Source organism: Gymnodraco acuticeps, unplaced genomic scaffold (genome assembly GCF_902827175.1).
Source record: "Gymnodraco acuticeps unplaced genomic scaffold, fGymAcu1.1, whole genome shotgun sequence".
Classification (NCBI taxonomy): domain Eukaryota; kingdom Metazoa; phylum Chordata; class Actinopteri; order Perciformes; family Bathydraconidae; genus Gymnodraco; species Gymnodraco acuticeps.
Genome location: NW_022991201.1, coordinates 771,430 through 795,857, shown reverse-complemented (window position 1 = coordinate 795,857; position 24,428 = coordinate 771,430). Strand labels below are relative to the sequence as shown.

General features: G+C 39.3%; 1 protein-coding gene across 1 annotated transcript in view; it reads left to right on the top strand.

Annotated features, from left to right (window-relative positions):
- LOC117561282 (zeta-sarcoglycan) overlaps positions 1-24,428 on the top strand; it is a 488,658-nt gene that overhangs the window by 427,695 nt on the left and 36,535 nt on the right. Inside the window, exon 7 of the mRNA XM_034238581.1 lies at positions 18,535-18,658. Within this exon, the coding sequence (XP_034094472.1) occupies positions 18,535-18,658 (124 nt within the window). The remainder of the gene's footprint in view (positions 1-18,534; positions 18,659-24,428) is intronic.

Below are 24,428 nucleotides of genomic sequence, written 5' to 3'. Positions count from 1 at the left end.
AGAGAATTCATTTAGTTTGAACATTTATTGACACATGCCATATGATAAGGTGCATGAACACCTGAAATCACAGCTGACTGCAGGAGAGAGGAGAACCATTTTATAGTTTGGCTGCAGCACGTTGATTGGCTGCTGGAGAATGAGGTGAAATGTAATAGGTTAAAGAGAACGCCTGTGATGAGCTGATTATATGCAGCTGCGGAGTGAATGTATATACACCCAGTCTTCCTGAAAGAACTTGCGCTGAGCTTCATTTCAATCTTGAGAAAAAAGATAAATAACACAAATTTAAATTGCCCCACAAATAATAAATAAACACATTAGCCATATTACCATGGGAAATGGGCACACAGCAATTTGCCTATACAGTGCAACAACAAGGCTATCTACTGTATTTGAATGACAAAAGATGACACTCACCTTAAAATGTCCTTTGTATATTTCTATTTGTCTTAACTGTGGGAACTTGTCCAGGCATCTTAAGTGGGAGTGGACTTGAAATCCTTAACTCAAGGTGTAGAACAATGAAGTTATCAAGCCAATTGCATTACTTACTACAACTTGAATTTAGTTTGAAGTCAATTAACGCATAAATCAGAGTTCAAATTACACACAATCTTAAGTTGATGTAATTACCAACATTATTACGTCAACACAACTTATAAATTAATGTTTGCAACTTAAAATGTTTATCTAAATCAATTAACTCACATTTTTATCTTGCAACCATGCATTTAATTAAGTGGAGGTGAAAGGTCGCCTGAATTCGTTTTTAGAGTGTATGAACATGCCAACCCTGTCTCCTGGAGCTTCATTGATAATTGCATCTCCATAGTTAGGCACAGGTTGGGAAAAGATTGTGGTTTTAATAAAAACATTTAAAAAAGGCCTGTCTTGTGCTTTTAAGTTATTATTACTTTCTCATTATTCCATCAAAACCACTATCAAATGCTAACCTTAACCAAGTGTACACTGCGTACTTAGTGTGTAAAAGGCTTCTATGGTTGTGGGCAGAGCTCACCATGCTACTGTTGATGTCTTCTTTCTTTTTTCTTTTATATAACTGACTGCTCTCACAAGTCAATGCTCCATATCCAAGTGATTATTTAAGTTTGTTTTAATTAGTTCGCAGAGCTTGGAGATACGCCTCAGTAAACTGTATACATTGTTGTTCTGTCATTGTTTGTCTTGGTTGATTGTTGTTTATCTTTGTTAGTTAGTCTCATATCATCTGCTATTTATCATTGGATGTTGTTGTACACATCTTGAGGGGGAATATGTGAAAACAAAAACACCCAGTTAATATTCAATAGTCTCGCCATATTGCAACACATCTGTTTCTGTTCTGTGTGTGTTTGTGTATGTGTGTTTCTGTCTGTGTGTATGTGTGTCTGTGTGTTTTGAGCTCAGCTGTTGGGTGTTTCTGTTTATGGGCTTCGAAGATAGACAATTGTTAATATCAGATTTTGCGACAGTGCCAAATGTTCCACTGTGAATAAAGACTATTACAAATGGCTAGAGGCGTCTTCGGCGAGACACTTCTATCATAGCAGATAAATAACAATAGAGAACACAGCTTACACACGCACACACACACACACACACACACACACACACACACACACACACACACACACACACACATACACTGACACACAAAGGGAATATTCAAACACCTTCTGTGTGTACGCTGACAATCCTACACATTAACCAGCAGCTGTATTGTGTTGCAGGCTTGTCTGAGAAACTCTGAAATGATGGTCTAAATTCAAGGCAGGAAAGAAAAAATAATGATAAAGTACAACGTATTAAGACCAGCCTTGGGGTTGTTACTCAAAAAAGCCACCATTACTCTTTTATTTCATTTGGAAACCGAACAAAATGTACCTTTGACTGGTAGCTATGTTCCACAACTTATTATTTGTATATAAATTGTATTACTTGCCCCGCTTATAATGATAAAGGCACGGTACTGTTCCCTATGGATACAGAGTAGTTTTGTACCAACACTCGCAGTGTAATACTGTAGAAATGTTGCTTACCAGTGCTTTCCTTAGTGTTTGTTATTACCAAATGATCATTCATTACAACCTTGGATCCTTGTAGGGTTACAACAAAATTGCTCTATCAGCAGATGCCTTCTGAAATAATTTAGAAAAAAAGATCCAATTATAATTTATATATATATTTTTTTTTTCAGTTTGGGATCAACGGTTAAATTAAAGATGCTTGTAGTTGCTGATGAGTGAGGCACATGTTTCAGGGTTTTTTTCTGTTGTTGATGGGAGACATTCTTTGGCCATCATCTATCAGCTATCAGTGTTCAGTAGCAATCATACGCTACCCTTAACCAACTGTGCATTCTCCAAGTTGGTGTAAGTTGCCTTTAATATGAACACCAACACAGCATAATATACTGCATTATTGTGCACAAGGCTTTCTGTAAATGTGAGCAGGGCTAACCTCATTACTGATAATCCTTCAGGTCATTGCTCCATGTCCAAGTTATTATATTACTAATAACTACTAATATCTTCCACTCCAGGAAATCTCTATAACCTACCAACCCTTATGTCCTATCTGTGTAGTGATTATACTACTGGGGAAAGGAGCTAAAGAGAGAGTGCAATGTGAGTATAGTCTAAAAAAAGAAGCTCTAGTCAAAAATATCACAGAAGGAAGAGAGAGTCCAAAAGGATATTGGATGAAAGAAAACAAGAGGTAGAGAGAAAGAGTGGAGACCGACACAATCCAACTAGAAAGTTACTGTAAAAGTTAAGGAGGGGAAATTAGAGAAATACAAGATGACTGTTGGAGGGCAGGCAATGAGGCAGGGAAAAATAGAAAAGCACAAAGGTGATCTCATGATTGTCTTTGTGTAATATATTGTAACGCAATCCTCCACACTTTTGTCTTCCCATCCCTGTCCTGTCACTTTATCATTCATTTGTTCTTTCTTCTGTGTGTCCACTAGGGGGAGGGTATGAACTACACTATCTTATCTATCTTCATATCTCTGTACCTATCTTTCCCTTCCCCCCTTATCTTTAGTGGTCTACAGTACATTTTCTGAAATACTGATTCTTCCTCAACTGCATTATGTTTTTCAAGTATTCTTTGTTCATCTGTGTATCACTCATTATATCTTTCTTTGATCAGGTTTGAATAAAGCCTATGTGAGTGATGCATCTTTGATCACAGATATTCTTTACAATGAAAGCTTATAATAAATCTCCTGTTGATGTAGAAGATGAAGTTTCCTGAAACACACTCTCTCCTACTTACTTAACTTGAGCTTGTAATTACTTTCCCTTTCCCTTTATTCAATTGCATGCTCATCCTACCCTGATACACGGTCCAAAAAGTAGAAACTAAACTACAAATGTATTTGCATGCAAGGGCACAATCACACATGCGCGAAATTAACATCCACCTCCCATTCACTTTCATTCTATGCAGGCGGAGAGGCAGAAAAATATATACTTCCGGTCGCGAAGCAGATTAGCATTTTTTCACAGTTCAACTTTGGTGAACTTTCAAGGGAATAATGTTGGTCACTCGCCTGCATTAGGTCGAGTTTTCATTTTAATGGCAACTAATAATAAAAAGGGCAAGGAGTATTCTTATTGCCTTGGTAGCTAAATAAATAAGAAACACAAAAAAAGAAAGTCATGTTGTCAATTGTTTTTAAAACATTGTGCCTCAACTTGTTGGTCATTTATCACATAATGCTGTGAAGGCAGTGGTTTCTGTACATTCAAGCTGAAACTAGGGGACTTTCCCTGGGGCGTTTTATCACATTTTTATTTTATTTTTTATGGGAGCAGAGTGACATTCACAATGTCATTTTCCGACATATGTTCTTCCTTCTTTAAAACTAATAATGTGAACTGCTAAAGTTAAACATTTGCACTATGTGTGTAACCTGTAAATATATCCGTGCATGGACGCACTGCTGTGGCAATTACTTTTTGAATTCTCTTCAGTTATTTATTTGTTCTATTCCTATCTATATCCTTATATATGGGATCTAGGGATCATTAAAGCTTCATCCAATCTTTAGAAATAGTCAAGATGTCATTGTTTGAAAGGCATACTAAATAGAAGGAGTGTAATACAGTTACTATAGATGTCATTAATACAGCAGGGGCCTATTGCTGCCTCTCAACAGGATTAATTTGTATGCCAACATGATTGATCGCTAGGCAAGCAACTGTTCCAAAATGTACTTTAGAGTTAGCTGAATATTATTTCGATCTAATTAATATCATCATATCTACTTAAAATCTGTTAAGCCCGAGAGACTCCGGTAGCCTACTGAGGGCATGTTCATTTAATAAACTATGAATGTTTTATATCCATTTAACGGGAAAAAAAAAAAACCCACAATGCTAACGCTGAGCCTCTGAATTAGCAACGAGCGAAAAATGCTAACAGATGACTGCACCGAAATTCACTCACAAAACCTTATTTTGTATATTTGCTGCACATCCAACCCATCGTTTCACATCGTGAGGTGACACAGAATCGAAGGGTACCCTTCATTATCACTCAATTATACGAACTCTCACAAGGAGATAATAACAAGAACAGACATCAAAATATATGGCGCTAGGTAGCTAAAAATGCTAACATGGCTCACCTGTGTCGTAGTCTGGTAAAAAGTGGTCTTCAATGGCATTAAAACGATAAAAACGCTGCTGAAGTTAATCCATAGGTTAATCCAATGTGTCTGTGTCCCTTTGAAATGATTTCTGATAATCCATGAGCAATAAACCTGCTTTTCATTTTTCAGATGTCAGAGCGAGAGATAGGTTCACTGTCATGCAAAACTGTGTTCGCGAAGCCCCCACCTTTTTGTTTTACCATGTGTGTGAGTGGGGATATTCCCCTTCGATTATATTGGCTCTAACGGTCAGAAAGAGATGTCAATCACCAAAATCGACCAATGGGTTCCAGAGAAACGGTAAAACCCCCATGTTTGCTAAACCTCTCTAAAAAGGTCAAATGTCACTTGTTTTGCATCAATCGTGATACAGGGTACTTATTATAAGTTGTACTTTGGATTCCTAAAGCTTTTAGTCTACTAACCCATCATACAATGGTAGTTTTCACTATAAGTAAAAAATAATGTTTGGACGGACACTATAATTTACAGTTTTTTACTATTCAATCTGAATTGTCTTTAAAATAAAAAACATCTATATTGATTTTGACTGTTCTACATCCAACTCACAGGTTTATCATTACTTTGAGAAAAAAAGATTATAATGTAACCCTTTTAGAAGGGAAGATATGGTCATTTGTTCTGGGAATGTCATTTTCGAGCCTGAGACCTGAAAAACAGGCTCAGGGCTAAACTGTTACAACTGAATTTGTTTTAGTTTTTTCATCTTTCTCAAGACTGCCTCACATGCCTGCATTACTGAAGGCGTGAGCCGCAGATGGGTTAATAGACTGAATGCACTGTGGTATTTTTATTGTCTTTGTGAGGGAGCTCTAATGTTTCTCAGCTTAGATGTGTTTTCTGCCAGACCCTGCTACAGTATATTGAATAGGGAGACTAATGCTAATGAAGCAAAGCCTAAACCTGCTGTTCTGACCTCATATAAACATTGAAATACAAGCAACTAAACATATACCTCTCTGTGTTTGCCTGTATGTGTTCATGTGTTAAAGCACCAAGAAATTCCCTTGTCTTTCTTTTCTTCATTTTCAAAGCGGCAAGCAACTCTCTGTGTTGAAATAGTTCAGTAATATAACTTTTCTTTCTTATGGGTCAAATTTTGTATGGCCTTTAAAATATGTAGATATAGGATTGTAGCAGTTATATATATAAAATGGCTTTTGCTTCAGTTGTAAAAACTAAGTCAGAATGAGAGACTTAAATACAAAGAGTTGTCTATGGATTCTTTATTTTTCAGATATTTTACCTTCTATATATTTTAAGCTTAACAATAAGAGATAAGATAATATAGTACTTTCTTGATCCCAATTTGGGAAATGTTTGTATTGCAGCAGCACAAAAAGACATGACATTATATAATAAAAATCAAAAGACAAGAAATAAACAAGAAAGTAGAAAATATAGATGTTGTATTTACAAATGAATAATAACAAGATATAAAGCAAGGTATTATATATACATAAGTATGTGATGGATGGAATATTAAATATTAAACTGAATATTATAAATGTGAAATGTACAGTGTGATTTTATTCCAACTATGGAGTAAATACTTTACTTTAGATGAACATCATGAAGTAATCATAAGATCCATTAGTTAAATGTTACATCATCAAGGTTTCAAGCGATTCGAAAATTTGACAGAACAGGTTTTGTGTATGTGTTACCAGATCAGATTATGCATTCTTCATAGTCACCATTGGACAATACTGTTAACTTGTAAATGTTTTCCTCTCACCAGTCCATTCTCTTCCCTCACCCTTCTTTATTTTCTATTCGAATTATTGCCTACAACTTTGTCTCTTTTCTTGCAAAAACAAGTCAATGAACATTGGATAAAATGGTTGAAGTTGCAGAGGAGTCAAGCTAGTCTTTCACTACTGATTAAATTATCAGCTTGGCGCCCCATCGGAGGCACAAAGGCATGAAATTGCTTGACATTTTTTCTCCTTACACACTCTGCCATTAGCCATTTCCTCGGCTACATTTCACAGCGAGGAGGACAGCGAGTGCCTCTGAAAGTCGTTTTTGAGTAACTCAAGGATTTGTCAAGCAGTGTGTTGTGTAAAGGTGAACAGATGTACGTACGGGAACTTCAACATCATGACAGCTGTGAAAAACTCTAACACACGATATGATGCTTACAGACTGATAACATTTTCACACTGCCACCTATATTTGTTGTGAGAAATTCAAATGTAAGCACCCAGAGTCGCTGAGGTACATTCACTCCAAGCATGTGGACACCTGCAAGCCCACGCACTCATGCACCCACAAACTTCAGTGTCTTGCTCTCTTTGAAAAGCACGAACATACACACACAGTCTTTCCACAATGACAAACCTCTAATGTACCTTGACTCTCCCCTGTCCCACCTCAGTAACTCAGCAGGGATTTTTCTAACTTTTTAAAACAGCCCAAGGCTTTCTCTTTTTTTGTTTTAATACACCTGCAGAATTCATGGGGCGATTTAAACACACTGCGCTACTCTCCCCAAACAGACCCAAACTCGCTGCAAAAGTCGGGGAAGCTTTAGAAATGCCATATTTCAGCATTCTGTCTTGATTTAGCTCTCTAAAAGTCGAAGGCTGTCACTTTACCTGTTTTAGTCCTGTTTCAATGCATCATTCAGTAACACCTTTTTAAAATGTAAAAAGTGTTTAAGGTGCCTATTGGATGGGGTTGGAAGGAGGCAGCGGGGGCACTGAGGCAGGTGACGAAGCATTTAGCGTGAAAAGGTTAAAGGTTTGCATCCCAAATGGCAAGGTGGCGATAAGGTGGTTTGGATTTCAATGGTTCTGAAGAGGAAAAGGGCAGGATGAATGTCAGCCAAGTCTTCTGGGAAACATAAATCACCCTAAAAAGCCGACATTTCTTCATTTCCAGCTGCATTTTTGGCAAAGTCTCCTACACTGCTTTAAAAAATATACCATATTAAGTAATTTATTTTTTAAATAATGCTATTTAATTCCACACCTACAGATAGAGCCAAGCTTGTAGACGTTATGACCTTAAGGAACAGGCTGTTTTAAATGAGATATTCCTGATATCACTGAAATGCTGATATGTATTTGTTTATGCAACCATAACAGCATCATGTGGATGTGTTTGACAGAAGTTGTGATTCTGGAGGTTTCTGCAGGGAACCACCCTAGTATTATAATAGAGAAATTCTAAGCCATGCTTCACATAAAGGCAATAGCTGTAATAGCCTCTTAAAAAGTTGTGGTTCACTGTTTGCTGCTGAAATTAGGAGGGTGTAGAGACAAGCATAAACAACGTATTTATCTCGATGTTTTGATCATATAGTTTAAAGTTTGAAAAGCAACAATTTCCCAAATGCCACATTAGAGATTCAACATCAAAAGGGTCTCAAAATGTGTTTTGCAACGGATTCCTCCAAATTATTGTTATCAAATGTGAGGTATGAGTACCTAGGATACAAGCAAATAAGTCTAAATGAAAACAAAGTGTAAATAATAAAATGAGGGATGGCTGAATTTCATTTGGCGGCTTCATTTTGGTTAATTTCATTTCATTTCAAACCTTTATTTACCCAGGTGTATCCCATTGAGATCATTGATCTCTTTTTCAAGGGAGACCTACTCAAGTAGGTTCCACATGAAACATAAAAACATAAACAGAACAACAAAAGGACATCTTACAGCATCATTACAGGGATTACAATTTACAATAACTATCCACATAAACAGGTACCAACAGCTTCCGATTTAGTAGCATCCAACCAAGTTTAAGAACATTTAGTGGCACCAGATTGCTCAGTTTCCATTTCAATTGCAGACTATTCCAAGACAGAGGAGCTGCACATCTAAAAGCTTTCTTCCCTAAGACAGTCCTAGCAGTTGGCACATGTAATAAAACCACAGCATGCGATCTCAGACAGTAGCCACTTACAATTCACCATGAGATCAGGGAGTAGATGTAGGATGGAAGTTTCCCTAACATGGCTTTGTATATAAAAATGTACCAGTGACTGAGCCTCCGTACAGTTAGCGAAGGCAAACCATCCCTTGCATACAGGGTACAGTGATGGGTTAATGCTTTACAGTTTGTCACAAATCTCAGGGCACTGTGATACGCGGCATCTAACTTGACTAGGTAATTGGCAGGTGCATTCATATAAATCAAATCACCATAGTCCAGCACAGGTAAAAAGTCACAGTGACTAACCTTTTCCTGGCTTCAAGTGAGAAACAGGACTTGTTCCTGGTTGTTGTCCTGGTATTGTGCATGCTGGCTCACTGGTATGTCTTACTGGGACACTTCTTTTTGAAAAGCCATCACCTGGGCTTTTTGTTTTAAAGTATGACGTTAAAATGTCAGTGCAGTATGGCATAAGCAGAAATAAATGGACTTAACAATGGACAATGGAACAATAAAACATTTAACCATCACTAGATAAATGCATTTTTACCAAATGTTGTTCAAAATGATGAAGCATTTACCTCAGATTAGGTCCATTGTCCAGGCGAAGTGTCGATTGACCACCGTCATTATTTGAGCTCTAATAAAAACCCGATACCTTGTTCAGGTTTTTGTTTTCAGTCACTATTTAAACAAATTAGAAATACATTCGGTGAATACAGAAAGTATCCCATCAGATGGGACAAAATTAGAGCGAAGATCAAACTAAGAATGTTAACATTGAAATATATAAACTGGTACTATACTGTAACTCCCTATTTATATCTCCAACAGATGGATATCTGTTTCTTAAAATTAGCATACTGTAAATTAGTCTCTTCCCCTCTTCTTATCTTTGTTTCATTTCAAATATATGAAGACCCTCCCCTCCCCTTCCTCCTTTGTTTCCCCCCAGAAATGAATTAAGATAAAGACCATTTCATGTTGATGTATTTCTGTCCTGCTTATCTTGTCAGGTGGGACAAATATGTCGTTGTATAAAGTGGCCTTGTCAAAACTGAAGGTCAAAACAGATCTATGAGAGAGAGGAGGGGGTGAGGGTTGGCATGAGAGAAAGGAAGAATGAATAGGACAATTGGAAGCAGAAAGGGTGGACAGACAGCTTTCTCGAATGATAATGAATTGCATAACAGCTCAGCTGCAGACTCCTCCTACTGTATGAACAACATAAAGAAAACACAACTATGGGGAGGCCTGACCAGAAACATTATGTGGCTGTGTGTATATAAAGTATGTGTTTTAGTTTATTGTCATACATTTAGCACACAGGATATTGCTCTGTTGTTGCGTTCCCTATAGACTGGAAATCCTCCATTTGGTTTAAGTGAGGGTCGGCACCTGGGTAAAGCATGCGGGAGGCAGGAAATTATGTGGATTTTCTCCATTCACATGGCCCAGTATGTAATTTACCAACTAACGGTTATGCTTTTCCTTGAATTTATTTGACAATTTCACCGTCAGTTATTGCATACAGAAGTTATGAATCTCATCCTATGTTTATTTTTGACATTTCTGTTGTTCTGAATGCCCCTGAGCATCTAGAAAGACTTTGTACGAGAGTTGCTAACATTTTAACAGTGTTATGATTAAAAGCAATAAAGAGATTTGCAAGAAGAAAAGGGGAAAAAGTATGCATAAAAGGAAAAACAACATTTATGATTAATGTATATAAATGTCAATAGAGGTAGAGGTGTAGTAAGTTGTTTTAATACTAACAAGTCTGTGTAGGCCTTACCTAGACACAGTGGTACCTGAGCTTAATGCTAATGTTGGCATGAAAACCAGCAGTCTCACAGTGTTCACCTGTTCACAAATGGCTATCCTAATTGAGTATGTTGACATGCTAGAATTAGCTAGAAATACTTTCTCAAAAAATGTTTAAGATATACATTCCTCAAAATGTCCACAACTTAACAAGTAATTCAAAGGACCATGTGAAAATGCTGATACCTCAGGTAAATAAGCAAAAGTCACTCAGAAATTAAAAACCATCATCACTCACAGTGCCGCAATAAAATACACAGCCTCCAGACTACCCTATAACACATAAATTATCCAAAGTTAATCAAGTTGAAACTCGTATGAAACCTCAAACCCAATTATTCAGCTGTTAATCGATGTTCATGGCAATTTTATTATGAAACCCATTCATCCTGGTCATACTCACTATAATACATCACACAACCACCTTTTTCTTGGGGTTTCTTTTGCCAACTACTGACACTAACAGAATTTATTTTCTCTTGCCGTTTAAGAATTTAACATATTATAAAATCCAAGTTATAGAAACTTCCCCTCGGACACTTTTCCATTTTCTTCCCGCTCGTTATTAAACATCTCCCTTGAGTGTCAAAAACAGTTTGCTCTATTTGCTAAATACTTTTTTTTTATAGTTTAACTGAATAATTGACATCCTGCAAAGTGCTCAGATATGCTACAGTATCAATCAATCAATCAATCAATCAATCAATGTTTATTTATATAGCCCAATATCACAAATGTTACATTTGTCTCAGTGGACTTCACAGTTTGTACAGAATATCAGTATGACAATACGACACCCTCTGTCCTTAGACCCTCACATTGTACAAGGAAAAACTTCCAGAGAAAACCCACAGTTTAAAGGGAAAAATGGGAGAAACCTCAGGGAGAGCAACAGAAGAGGGATCCCTCTCCCAGGACGGACAGACGTGCAATAGATGCCGTGTGTAAATTGAAAAGATCATACATTTGCAACATAGGTAGTTCAAATGTTTGGAAATGCATGTGTGTATAATAGGAAGATGAATCCACGAGGATATCCATCCAGGACCTATGATCCAGGACCACAGCCACGACTCAAGATCCAGGGCTCGCGATCTAGGACACAGGACCGCAGGATCATCCATGACTCCGGATCCCGGCGTATATAGACACCAAAAAGAAAGACATTTGGGGAAGCTGGGTTAATCGGAACATGAGAGTACACAGGTATAGACAGAGAGAAGGAAGAAGTAAGATGTCCCCCGACAAACTAAGCCTATAGCAGCAAAACTAGGGGCTGAATCTAATCAGCCCTAACCAGTGGTGTAGTGGGGATTGTTTTACTGGGGGGACACTATTTTAATTAGGTCATCCCAAACAATGCCACACAAGTGCGCAGTGCATTCACAAAACGGGCAGACAGGTCCACAGAAACTACCGGTATGCTTAGTCCTACTTTAGTTACTGTACTGCAAAAAGCAGACGGCACTGCGCTCAACACACACACAGACTCAACACCATGGACACACTGGCACATAAACAATGTATAGGCCTAAATTGCATAAGCTACAGTATTGCAACTAAGCAGACAGCGCTGCTTCTCTCTCTCTTATCTGAAGCTCTATCCTGTCTCTCTCGGTATAAGCGTCATCGTGGCTCTCTGATCTCTCGCTCGCTCCTCTTCTCTCTCTCTCTCTCTATCTCTCCTCTCTTCTCTTCTCGCTCGTCCAGCCTCCCTCCTCTCTCCTCTCTCTCTCTCTCTCTCTATCTCCACTTTCAAAATCTATTTAAACTCATAACAAACAGACAAAATTCCCAAAGTTGTCCTGAAATTAACTTATTAAATAAACGAAACGAAAAATATAGCCTACTTATGCAAACAACATTGAATCTGGACTTGAAATTATTCTGATTAGGCCTAGCCTACATTGCAAATAAGCAGACAGCGCTGCTTCACACACACACACACACACACACACACACACACACACACACACACACACACACACACACACACACCTTGTGTTTTGTAGACTGATAAATCCGAAATGGATGAACAAACTTTGCAGCCCAGTTTCCCAGCTTTGCAGTCTATCCACGGGTATGCCTCTTGCTTCCTCCGCCACATCTCCTCCGTCCATACCTCTGGGAAAGGTGAGCTTGAGCTAGCCAGGGCAACGTTGCTAGCGTTAATAATAATAATAATAATCCTTATATTTATTATAGCGCTTTATCAATGACTCTCAAAGCGCTTTACAAATACACATTACACATACATGTAATGGTCATCTACTGTGGACAATACCCACAGGAGCAAATTCGGGTGAAGTGTCTTGCCCAAGGACACAACGGCCTGATGCAGTGAGCGGGTTTCGAACTGGAGTTCCCCAACGCCCCCTTGATCTGATGATCAAACGCACAGACCACTGCGCTAGATATGGATAGACGAATGGATAGACGTTCCTCGCCCACAAGTCTTTGCTTACATTATCCACGTCTTTAGGCGGCTCTTCTGATGATGTAGTAGCCTACTAGCAGCTTCACTTGTAGCTTCGGTGCTGCTAGCCTCTTTCTTTTTGTGAATGATATTCTTTTTAGAAAAGAAGTCAAGTATAGAATGTTTGCCTGCCATTGTAGAGCTTTCTCGTTAGCGTTCTTGAGGGAAAGAGCTGCCGCCAAATCACTGACACACCCCCAGCTCGCCGCGGGGTCACGAGCGTGATGACGAATCGTCATTTTTTAAGGAAATCGTTTTTATTTTTTATTATAATTACTGTGAAATGTATTATGTTTTCGTCATTATTACAACACATACACACTTGTAACTGATAACACTGGCAATGATTTTATATTTATTAGACTATTAAAAAAAAGATCATGCTCCAAATAAGTGGGGGTACGGCATACCCCCGCGTCCAACGCCCACTACACCACTGGCCCTAACTACTGTATAAGCTTTATCAAAAAGGAAGGTCTTAAGCGCACTCTTAAAAACGGATAGGGTGTCTGCCGCCCGAACACAGTAGGTCTCCATTTTGGCAATTTGAACATGCGGAGAGAGAAGTAAAGTAATAAAAGGCATGTTAGTGAAGGGAACATGCAGCGGAGTTCAAACAGAAGGGTAGACAAATAGGGAGTGCAATGATGATATAGAGAGAGAAGGGCGAGAGACATAGAGTGATAGATAGTCAGTATGTATGTGCGTGGCTGCCCATCAGAGCTGGTTTCAGCCTGCAGCAGCGTCACTGGAATTGCCTCAACTGTCAAACCAGCCAAAGATCCTCACATCACTGCTGTTGACTAGGCCAGTATGCTCTCTCTCTCTCTCTATTTGTCTCTCTCTCTCTCTACATTGCACATGCGAAGCATAATAAATAATTGGATGAGATTTCCTTAAATATGGCCTTAGTCTGTGTGATGTAATACCTTTCTCAAGAGCTGTTATGAGGCTATGGCCACGGATACTTCCTGTAGCGTTTATTACAACAGAAGCCATTTCCGATAGTTTGCCACTTTTATTTCATTTCTGTCTGTCGCTCTGTCAGTCGTTATATTTGATCTCCATACACTCACAAACTTTCCTCACACTTAAGGCATCCACTTCACGTTACTGTCCCAATTTGGTGTTGCAGTTGGTGTAATTCCATCACGAAACGTTCTCTAGTTGTCACTTCTTTGGAGTGTGTAGTTCCAATCCATTACACTTTTCTTCAGTCCAGCAGGTTTCTCCTCACAGTCCACCAGCTGTCATTGTGTGTGCAAAAATAAATAAATATGGTGTTCATACACAGTCCTGGCTCTGTAAATACTAAACAAACAAAGTGGATTATATGGAGCAAGAGAGGGACAGTTAATGTTGCAATAATACATTTTCTAAAGGATATGTATTTGTTTGAAGTTTAGATATCTACACTCTTCTCCAGAATTTCAGACTCCACCTTTGACGTCTGACTGGTGCAGCATACACTCATACAGTTTTTACAGATCAATAGGTCAGGCCCAATGTGAATTATCCGCTTTCTACACTCATTGTATCACTTAGATGCTCAATGTTGCACAGCAGAGAATGTTCCTTCACCTTTAATTCACCTCACTTGATTTCTTCTCTGCGGGTCTAATACTTTTACATTCATCCAAAATTACATTTAGCTCTGACGAACAAAAAACTCTGACATACTCATGCTAGAAATGGTTTCATTTGTAAAGGTCTTTTCATTAAACCAACCGAAGTACACCGCACAATGAAGTAATCTAGTCTCATGACCTCATGTATCCATTTAAGTAGCAGTTGCAAATTAGTGGGTTAAAATGACTTCATTCAGATGCAAACTAGCCTGCTTCAAGATTTTTCTTTGATCAAGTGACATTATCTTGACAAACCTAATATGCTCTACTTGTTGCAACTTAATGAAAAGATAGTTTAAAATCCAATAAATCTGCATTTGGAACAAATAGAATGACCTCAAACAATCAGTTGATGTATTTTAAAAACCCAACACTTAACTGAATGGTTTCTCAAGGTGAATCTTTTTTAAATAACTAAAAAACGACCAACTAAAAAACGACCAACTAATGAAACTCGAACATCCTGAAAATTAAAACAGCAAAAGGATCCCGTTGGAACCGAAATGTCTTTATATGTCCATTACGCGGGTGCAGCCAAACAAGGAAAAAACACGACCAAGGGAGCTTTTTTCTATTTGCTAATGTTTGGTTCTTCAGATCGAAACCCCTGAAATTGAGAATTATTACTCACCAAAGGCCTGTGAGGAGAATATACATTTTCTGAAGGACATTAACAGAGGAAGCTTGGTATGGTCACACCCAGACAAAGTGCCTTTGGCCGAGGCACTGATGCTTGTTTATGTCTATCTGTTGATTGGCCACAGACTGAACACACGTCATAAATTCAGTATACCCTTTGGCTTGATACCTCTTCCCTCCAAGCTTCAATAGGGATTGGTAAACCAACCTTATGAAGTTCCTTTGAACAAAGCTTGTTGGGAAAGTACCCTTATGGTAAATAAATTGTTCTTATATGATCACTGTTTGATTACTATCTGAGCTTAACCACTGATTGTTTTAATGACCATTCTAAGTTCTGGAAAACAATTAAATCACGCAGAACAAGAAGGTTTCTAGTTTCCCTCAAAAACGGAAGGTCAGTGATTCTTTTATTTCATATACAAATGATATGTCTAATGCCTTTAATGCTCACTTCAAAAATGCTGGTCACATTTTTGATGAGCAGAGTCATGACTCTCTGTATGGTCGTACTCACAGCCATAGTCAAGAGATGAACTCCCCTGTTTTTGATTTTGCTTCTTTCTCGGTCTCTGAAGTCTTACACAGTTTGCACTCAATTGATCCTAAAATGTCTGCCGGGCCTGGCGGCCTAGATCCTTTCTTTTTTTAAATTGCAGCTCAGATTATAGCTCAACCAGTTACTGATATTTTGAATCTCTCCCTATCCACTCACACACTGCCAGCTGTGTGGAAGCAAGCTCTGGTATCGTCCCTCTTGAAAGCTGGTGATCCCACTAGGTTGAATAACTATCGTCTTATCTCAAATCTTTCTGTGTTATCAAAGATTCTTGAGTCCCTAGTTTCTACTCAGCTACAACTTTTTTTAAATTCACACAACATCCTTAACCCTATGCAATCTGGATTCAGATCAAAGCACAGTACTGTGACTGCCAGTCTGAAAGTCTTAGACGATATTAAGGCTGCTTTGGATAACAACATATGTTTGTGTTGCATTGTTTATTGACTTAGCCAAAGCATTCGACACTGTAGATCACCACATTCTGTCTAATGTTATGTTGATGTCTTGTTTAGGTCATAACGCCATTTGCTGGTTTCAGAGTTATCTAAACGACCGTACTCAATGCGTCAGGTTGGGTAGTACTGTCTCTGACCCTGTCACCTTGGAGAAGGGAGTTCCACAGGGCTCTATTTTGGGGCCCTTGCTCTTTTTATTATATGTAAACAATATTTGTAATCAGATGCAATTTTCTACCTATCATATGTATGCTGATGACACTATTGTATACTCATGTGCTCCTTCTCTGGATATGGCCATTTCTAATTAAAAAACAGATTTTATCACGCTACAGCATGCACTTCTTGATTCGAAACTGCTATTGAACAGTAAGAAAACCAAAGCAATGCTCTTTGCTCCCAAGTCAGCGTCCTCTTGCATTTCCATTGACACCCTTGATGGCGTCTCCGTTGAGTTTATCGATACATACAAATATTTGGGCTTTTGGTTGGACAGAAATCTAAACTTTCAACACCACATTGAAGTTCTAACTAAGAAATTGAAATTCACTCTTGGCTTCCTTGATAAACTTAAATGTTGTTTTTCAACTTCTTCTCATAAAAGGTTGGTCTCTGGCTTATTCCTGTCCCAGCTTGACTACGGTGATACAATTTATAGATTTGCCTCTCCCACTATTTTGGCCAAACTTGACCCACTCTACCATGCTGCACTGCGATATATATCAAATGCACTCTATAGGACTCATCATTGCAAACTGTATAGCCTAAATGGATGGTCCTCACTTAGTATGCGTAGGATGCAACATTGGTTTTATTAATGTATAAAGCCATTTTAGGTCAGCTTTCACTGTACATATGTGCTAGATTTGCTCCAGTTTGTGACTCTTACAACCTCATATCCAGTGCCTGGATACGGTTCCAGGTTCCTGCTGTGCCGACTGAGGCTGAAAAAAGGAGTATTTTTCATTATGGTCCTTGGTCTTGGAATGACTTTCAATCACGCCTTAAACTGACGGCACTTGTCCCAATAGCCTGTTTTAAATTGAAGTTGTCTAAGGTCCTTACCACCAGCTGCTCTTGCAGTAATAAGTAGTACCTTTCTTACTGTCCTAATGTGCACAATGTAGTGACTGCTTTTCGTTTTGTTTTTTTTGTTTACTTAGTTGTGTTCTCTGTATTTTATATGTCTGTGTTATGTGTACAAATGTGTAACGTTGCTGCCTTCTTGGCCAGGTCAGCATTGTAAATGAGATTTTATCTCAATGATTTTTATCTGGTTAAATAAAGGTTAAATAAAATAAAAATGTTGTTGTACTCACTCTTCATATATTGTAATTCTGTCTGCTTTGCTGAAAGTGCTCTTTTTTTTATTTCAGTTGCCAACATGCCCTTGAGCGAAGCCCTGTGCTTATCCAACACCACCAAGCTGTTTAATCATCTCATATTGTTTACAACTTTGAGCCGCAGGCTTAGGTACTGACCCTTTACGCTCCAAGGGGAATGATGCCAATCATGGCTGTAGCTCTTTGGAGCAGTGCAGTATAACAATACTTCATTCTTCATATTCATTCCTGTAGGTTTTATGAAGGACAAAGTAAAACATGACGGTTAAAATGTGAATGAAAACTCAGTTGTTCTTGAATAAAAGTGTCACTCAACTTGCAATCAGCTTTTTGTCCGTTAACAATTCCCAACATCACTTTGTGTTGTTGAGCCAGAATCCCTGAGAGTGCCCATCATGTCACTGAGAACCTTAATATCAGTTTATTTAGCCAGCCATAGGTTGTTTAAATTGTCTTGACTTACAGTAATTCATTTATTAAGAACATTGTGGTGTTGATATATTCCTGGCTTATACAGACAATTTTAATTGCATGATTATATGTATGTCATTTACTCATTTTGAGAGGTTCTATTTTCATAGAAGTCACTGTAACCATTTCCAAAATATGCTTATTTGGAAACAATCCAACACGAATAAGGGAGCCCAAAAATAAAACATGCAACAAATATGCATTTACTAATTAACTATTTTGGTTTTAAATAGTGTATTCAAGAAGCAGCATGTATTTTTTTATATTTTGCTTCATGTAACTCCAGAGGGGTGTACTCCACGGAGGTCTTTTATCATGACTAAACATTGACTCAGGGAGTCTTGGTTTTCCCTTTGTTATTCTAGCTTTACCTGTACAACCATAGCCTTCTTCTGCTTTTGATTGGGGGGGTTGAGAACACTGTCAATTCATTATTAATCCTGTTGTAATAGTTGAATGGTAGCTCGAGCATCAGGCCAAAACCCAGATATCTGTTCACTTTATGTGTCTGCAAGTGTATTTTCCAGGTTTTCAGCATGACTAAAGTGTGTTTATTGTTATCAGGCTGGAGTCGCCAACTCGCACCCTGACCCTGGAGGCCCCCAGAGGGGTGGAGGTCAACGCTGGAGTGGGAGACTTCACAGCGTCTTGTAGGAAAGACCTCCTCTTGCAGTCCTCAGAAGGAGAGGTGAGTGTGTTGACATCTGGGGCTTGTGTTGTGTTTGTAAGTGAAAATGTGTGTGAGAATGATTTGATCATTATGTTATTTTTTTTGTGAAGATACAGGTCATGTATGAGTCTCTGTTGTGGTGTGTGTGTGTAGGTATAGAAAAAATAGCTATGTTTAAATACAAGGGACAACACAAACCAAAATAGTGAGGTTTGTGTGCATGTGCATTTACTTGTGTGTGTCTTCAGAATCTATGGCACACTATAGTGTTGGGCCGCTTCATTAAAGTACCTTATTAGGCTAATGAGCGTCATCAATCCAGGCGACCTTGTCCTCCTTTTCTCCCCTCCTCCTCTCATCCCTCCTTTCTTCCCCATTTCTATTTTGGAGAAGTGACTTCATTAAAGCTGGTTTGATGAGGTTCCCTGTCAGTTGCTGCTGCTGTGTTTGTGTGTCCGTGTGTGTGTATCATTGTTAGCCTGCTATCTCACTGTCAAGCTCTCTGCATACTAGCAGCGTGCCACGTTTGGTGAGTACAGAAGTAGACATTATCCTTGTGTGTGTCTGTGGGTGTGTCCGTGTGTTGGCATATGTGTGTGTATGCATCAGCCTGCCATGTTGCGTGTCCGCTGGAGCATGGGTTGTCATTAACTCAGTAATTAACAGAAGAATGGCCCCCTCGTGTACCTCGCACTTACTGTCATTGTCAGTCACGCACAAAAACACAGACACACACACACACACACACATACATACAGACACACACATAGATACAGAAGTCCCTGAAAACAACAGAAAAAGTATAATGCTACGAGTCTAGACTCATTTCTAATTTCCTGCCCTCTTTCAAAAATATTTTTTACCTCTGGCTTATTTGTAATCAAATAATAAGACAGAATGTTTTGGTGGAAATTCCACACTTAATCACCTTCTGGTAAAATATGGTGTATTTTTCAAAGATATTACTTTCAAATATATTACTGCATCCAGGCAGAATGGCATAGAAAGGCATTGCCCTTTAATGTAGATGTACTAAATTAAGCAGCAACATGAAACACAGCAGCAGGAACATGGAGAGAGATCTGGCAGGTTAAATAGAGCGGCATATTAAGGAGACTCTGTTTGGTTGGTTGTAGAGTGGCAAGGGGGCGTTATGTATGAATGCAGCATAAGTGCTCGAGTTGACTGCCTGAACTAGCTCGCAGGCTTCGCCCCATTTCAGTCAGACAACTCACGTGTTTCTTTAACATGTTTATTAGAAGCAGCATATACACTGAACATAAATATAAACGCAACACTTTTGTTTTTGCTCCCATTTTTCATGAGATGAACTCAAAGATCTAAAACATTTTCTATACAAAATAACCATTTCTCTCAAATATTGTTCACAAATCTGAAAAAATCTGTGATAGTGAGCACTTCTCCTTTGCCGAGATAATCCATCCCACCTCATGCTGTCTAATCAAGATGCTGATTAGACAGCATGATTATTGCACAGGTGTGCCTTAGGCTGGCCACAATAAAAGGACTAATGAAAATGCTATGTGAAGGCCCGGAACAGCCCGAAAAGCCATCCCCCTTAAGCACCGCGGCTTTAAGGAGAATATACTACCTAGTGACTGCTATGTGAAGGCCCCGGAACAGCCCGAAAAGCCATCCCCCTTAAAGGGATAGTGGAAATCCGCGAATTTTGGGTTTAACTTATGTATTTTTATTAAAAATAAGCATAATAAACAATTTTTTTTAATTTCATGCGCCTAGTTTCATTTTATTTTCAATTTTACTGCGCCCTCTCAATGAAACGAAATACTTCGGGAATCGTCGGGAATCTTCGGGTGATGACGAGAGCAGAGGAAGACGGGCACAAACAATGGCGGACATTCAATAGCATTTGCATGTGAATAGCCGACCTTTATTATGGTGAATAGATGTGTTTTGTATGGCTGTAGTGCGACAGCAAATGCAGAGAATGGCGTATCGACGCATGCGTTTCCAAGAAACCCAGCCATTCGTCGTCAGTGGGTGAAATTTGTTCAGATAACACGGGCAAACTTCACGGAGCCGAAGCTGACGAGTAATTCGGCAGTGGTGTGCTCCCGTCATTTTACTGACGATTGTTTCGAGATTCCTCGGTCTCTAGCTCAAATTGAAAGTGGAATACATAAGAAGTGAGTATTTTATTATGTTTTCTTGTTGATTTAATGCATCATTAGCCTGCAATACTTTATACCGAGTATATTGCCATAAATATGATGATTGATTATCAGTAAAAAATTATACGTGACACAACGACATTGGATTAACCTTGAGATGCGTTTTTATTCCGTTGAACACAACTTTTGATCACAAATCAAAAAAGGTAAGACGTAATTATTGTAATATTTTTGGAACCGGATGTTGTTTACTTTCTCTTTTCTGGCTGATAGCTCCAGGAATTCGAGGTCTTACAGTGATGACATTACATGTGTGGAATCTGTGGAGTCTCAGCTTTAAATCGTATATCTTGTTTGTGCAGTTAAGATAGTAATAAGGGCATTTCTACCGTGTGTTGTGTGTAAAAAAGCGTTAGCATTAGTTAGCATTGTTTCGCTCAATGCTAATTCAAAGGCTTGGTATTACTCTTGTGTTTTTTCTAGCTAACAATTGTTCTTATTGTCAGTTAGCGGAGTTTCTTACCTTTAAAAGGGTATGAAACATTAATAGTTTCATAAATGTTAAGAAGCCCTGAGACATGTGGGAGGGGTCCACTGGGGGGACCTTCGGGCTTAACTGGTTAACAATGATTAATATTTGTAAAGGCTACAGGTGATCTTAAGATGCGTGAGCTATGCTTAGGGACCTACCAGTCAAGATTATTTGTGCGTAGGGGTGCATCATCTGGCGCCTGGTCCTGGTCATCCTCGCCATTGCCCATGCCGTGAACCATCACCTCGGGCTCGGGCTCGGGCTCGAACAAATAAGGACGTAATGGTCCATCGTCTGGCTCAATATTGTCACCATCGTCGCTTACTGAACCGGATTCAGATTCAGTTCCTAAAACGACATTTTCGTAGGAAAGCCGAGAGGATGTTTCTGACTCGCTATCATCACTGGATACCTCGTACAATCCTTCTTCTTTGTCTGGTATATTTGCCCTTCCACGTTCATTCTGCATAGACGCCATGGTTTGTTATCGTATCGTCTTCCTAAGTTTTCGTCACTTCCGGTTTGGCTGAGTCGAACATTTCGTTTCTAAAAAACTTCGGGGAAGCTGCAATAAAGTGCTTCTAACATGCGTAAGGCAATTATTATATTTTTTTAATCAGGTGTGATTGTTTTGGTACGTAATTATGCTTGTATATAAGTTAAAACGAAACTATTTGAGGTTCCATTTCCACTATCCCTTTAAGCACCACGGCTTTGAGGGGAATATACTACCTAGAGAGACTGCTAGTGTAGGCCTGGAAGTGACCAGTGACGACCCCCCCCCCCCCCCACAGCACCACGGCTTTGAGGGGAATATACTACCTATCAAGACTGCTGTATCTAGGTCTTTGAGGCAGCGACAATGAGCTTTCCCCCCCAAGCATGCAGCTATGAGGGGAATATACTATAATGAAATAAATATAATCTAACCCAGCAACCACCTGGTATGCAATAACAGAATTCTACAGATATACATCTTTGAACGTTTACTCATCATCGAGTAGTGCAAGAGTTCATGGTTGTTTGTGCTGAAAGGATCTCATTCCTGTGAAGCATGATATAGCGCTGGTGGGCAGAAGATGACCAACGGCCCGGGATACTCAGGGTTGAGGTAGGCGGATATAGAGCTGTGGTAGTGGCTGTGCAGATTCTTAAACAGTGGGAATAGCGATCTGGGGGCAGGTCGCAGCTTAGGCAGAGATCACGCAGCTTGGAGGAGAACCCTCGTCGTTGGGTTTGCAGCCATCGAATAAACATGGGTGCCGACCCATGTGTCAGAGGGCAATGATGCGAGAAGTTCAGCATGGAAGATAAAGGACAAAGAAAACAGTGTTAGTTTTAGCAATGATTATTCGGGGTTCCTTGACTCCCAAAACAGAACTGTCAGACATTGAATGTTTCAAAACAGTGTGTATATTTGATCTCCAAAGTTAATTCAGTAAGGGTGAGATTATTCTGAGGATTAAAAGGTGAGAGGTCTGTGTATATTCGCCACCTGAGAAACCAAAGAAAGCTGTAACAACTGCATCTGCATCAATGTATAGTGAAACCCCTTTGCCTGAACTTATACATTAATCTTTGCACGGGTGCAAAGTTAAGAGGCAGTCTTTATCATTGCGTGGAGGACGTGCCTTCTTAAGGCCCTTGAGGAGCAAATTAATGAACTCTAGCATGGCTTAATACTTAGCACTTGAAGATTGCAGGATTCGAAAATACAATTATATATAATGCATGAACGACTATTATATCTATTGCATAAGTACACAGAGGAGGTTGGGACAGAAGAAGATAAAAGTACCAAGCTGAATTGTATGCTTTGAATCATGCTCTTGGTTGGAGGCAGAATATGGGAAATCCTTGAGGGGCTTGACGTGTAGATCCAGAGTCATTTGGTTGAACGAAGGGCATGGCAAGCTGGTGGGGCGAACCACTCATTGTGAAATCCCCCGAATCAGCAGAAGGCGCAGCATCTGTAAGTAACTAGAGAGGATCTGAGGACACCGCAAGGTCATTATAAAAGAATGAACATAACATTCCACTCGTCGCAGAGGGGCTAAGGACCAAAGATCTGAGCAATAACCATCTCTAAGGTTGCATTCATGCCGAATAGTCCGCGTCTTTACACCAGACGCAAGTGTATTACATCGTTTCATTTGCAGAAGGTTGGGTTTGCATTCACCCAGCAACCTCAAACAGACTATGAACTGTAAACTAAAGTCATTGTACGGAGATGCTTTTTCAACAATTGGCGGGACATTAGCGGATAAAATGCAGATCCCAGCAATTCCTACAGTAGCCTGCATCATGGAGCATTGGCAGGTTATTTTCATGCTGCTGTTAATCTGGAGAGTGCATCAGCAGACTCTGTGGCCGGCGCATAGGATTATAAATCAGACAACGTGCATTAAAAACATTATAACACATAATGAGACGTTATACAATGAGGAGGTTTCACCGATGACAGGTGGCTCTGATGAGATTGTACCACTGCCTTTTGTCTGTAGACAGGGGACCAGTGAGATAAGCAGTCACCAGATGAATGCATGACCCTATAGGTTACTGGATGTTGCACACAGCATAGATAGCAAAACAAGCAATGACTCGCAAATATTTGTTTCCCATGTTTTGATGCGGACTACGTCACACCAGCAATGAATCTCTCCAGAGTTTACTAGCGAGCGACCCGAGACCACCTCTTTTAGGCGGAGCAGAGGTATCGGACTGCTTCCACACCAATCCAACGAACCACATCAAGGGGTTAACGCTACAGGACCGATTCAATAGTACTGACCAAGCAGGTGTGAACGTGACCTAAGACTATGGTGCCTTAAGGTTTGGACAGAAAGGCTAGCGCTTGTTCCTTATAAATATAAAACATCTCTTTTAGAGAGACTACCAGTGGGAGACCATAATTGAAGGCAGTAATCAGTATTGAATGTATTACAAGTATAATATGTAGTATAAGGTAGAGCACTTTGAACATTTGGAAAGGCGCTAAATAAATAACATGAATTGTAATTATGGCAGTTCTGATACGGGACAGCTTGTCTGGTGGCAGTGAAGCTTGCATCAGCACACTATCGAGAATGATACCGAGAATTCT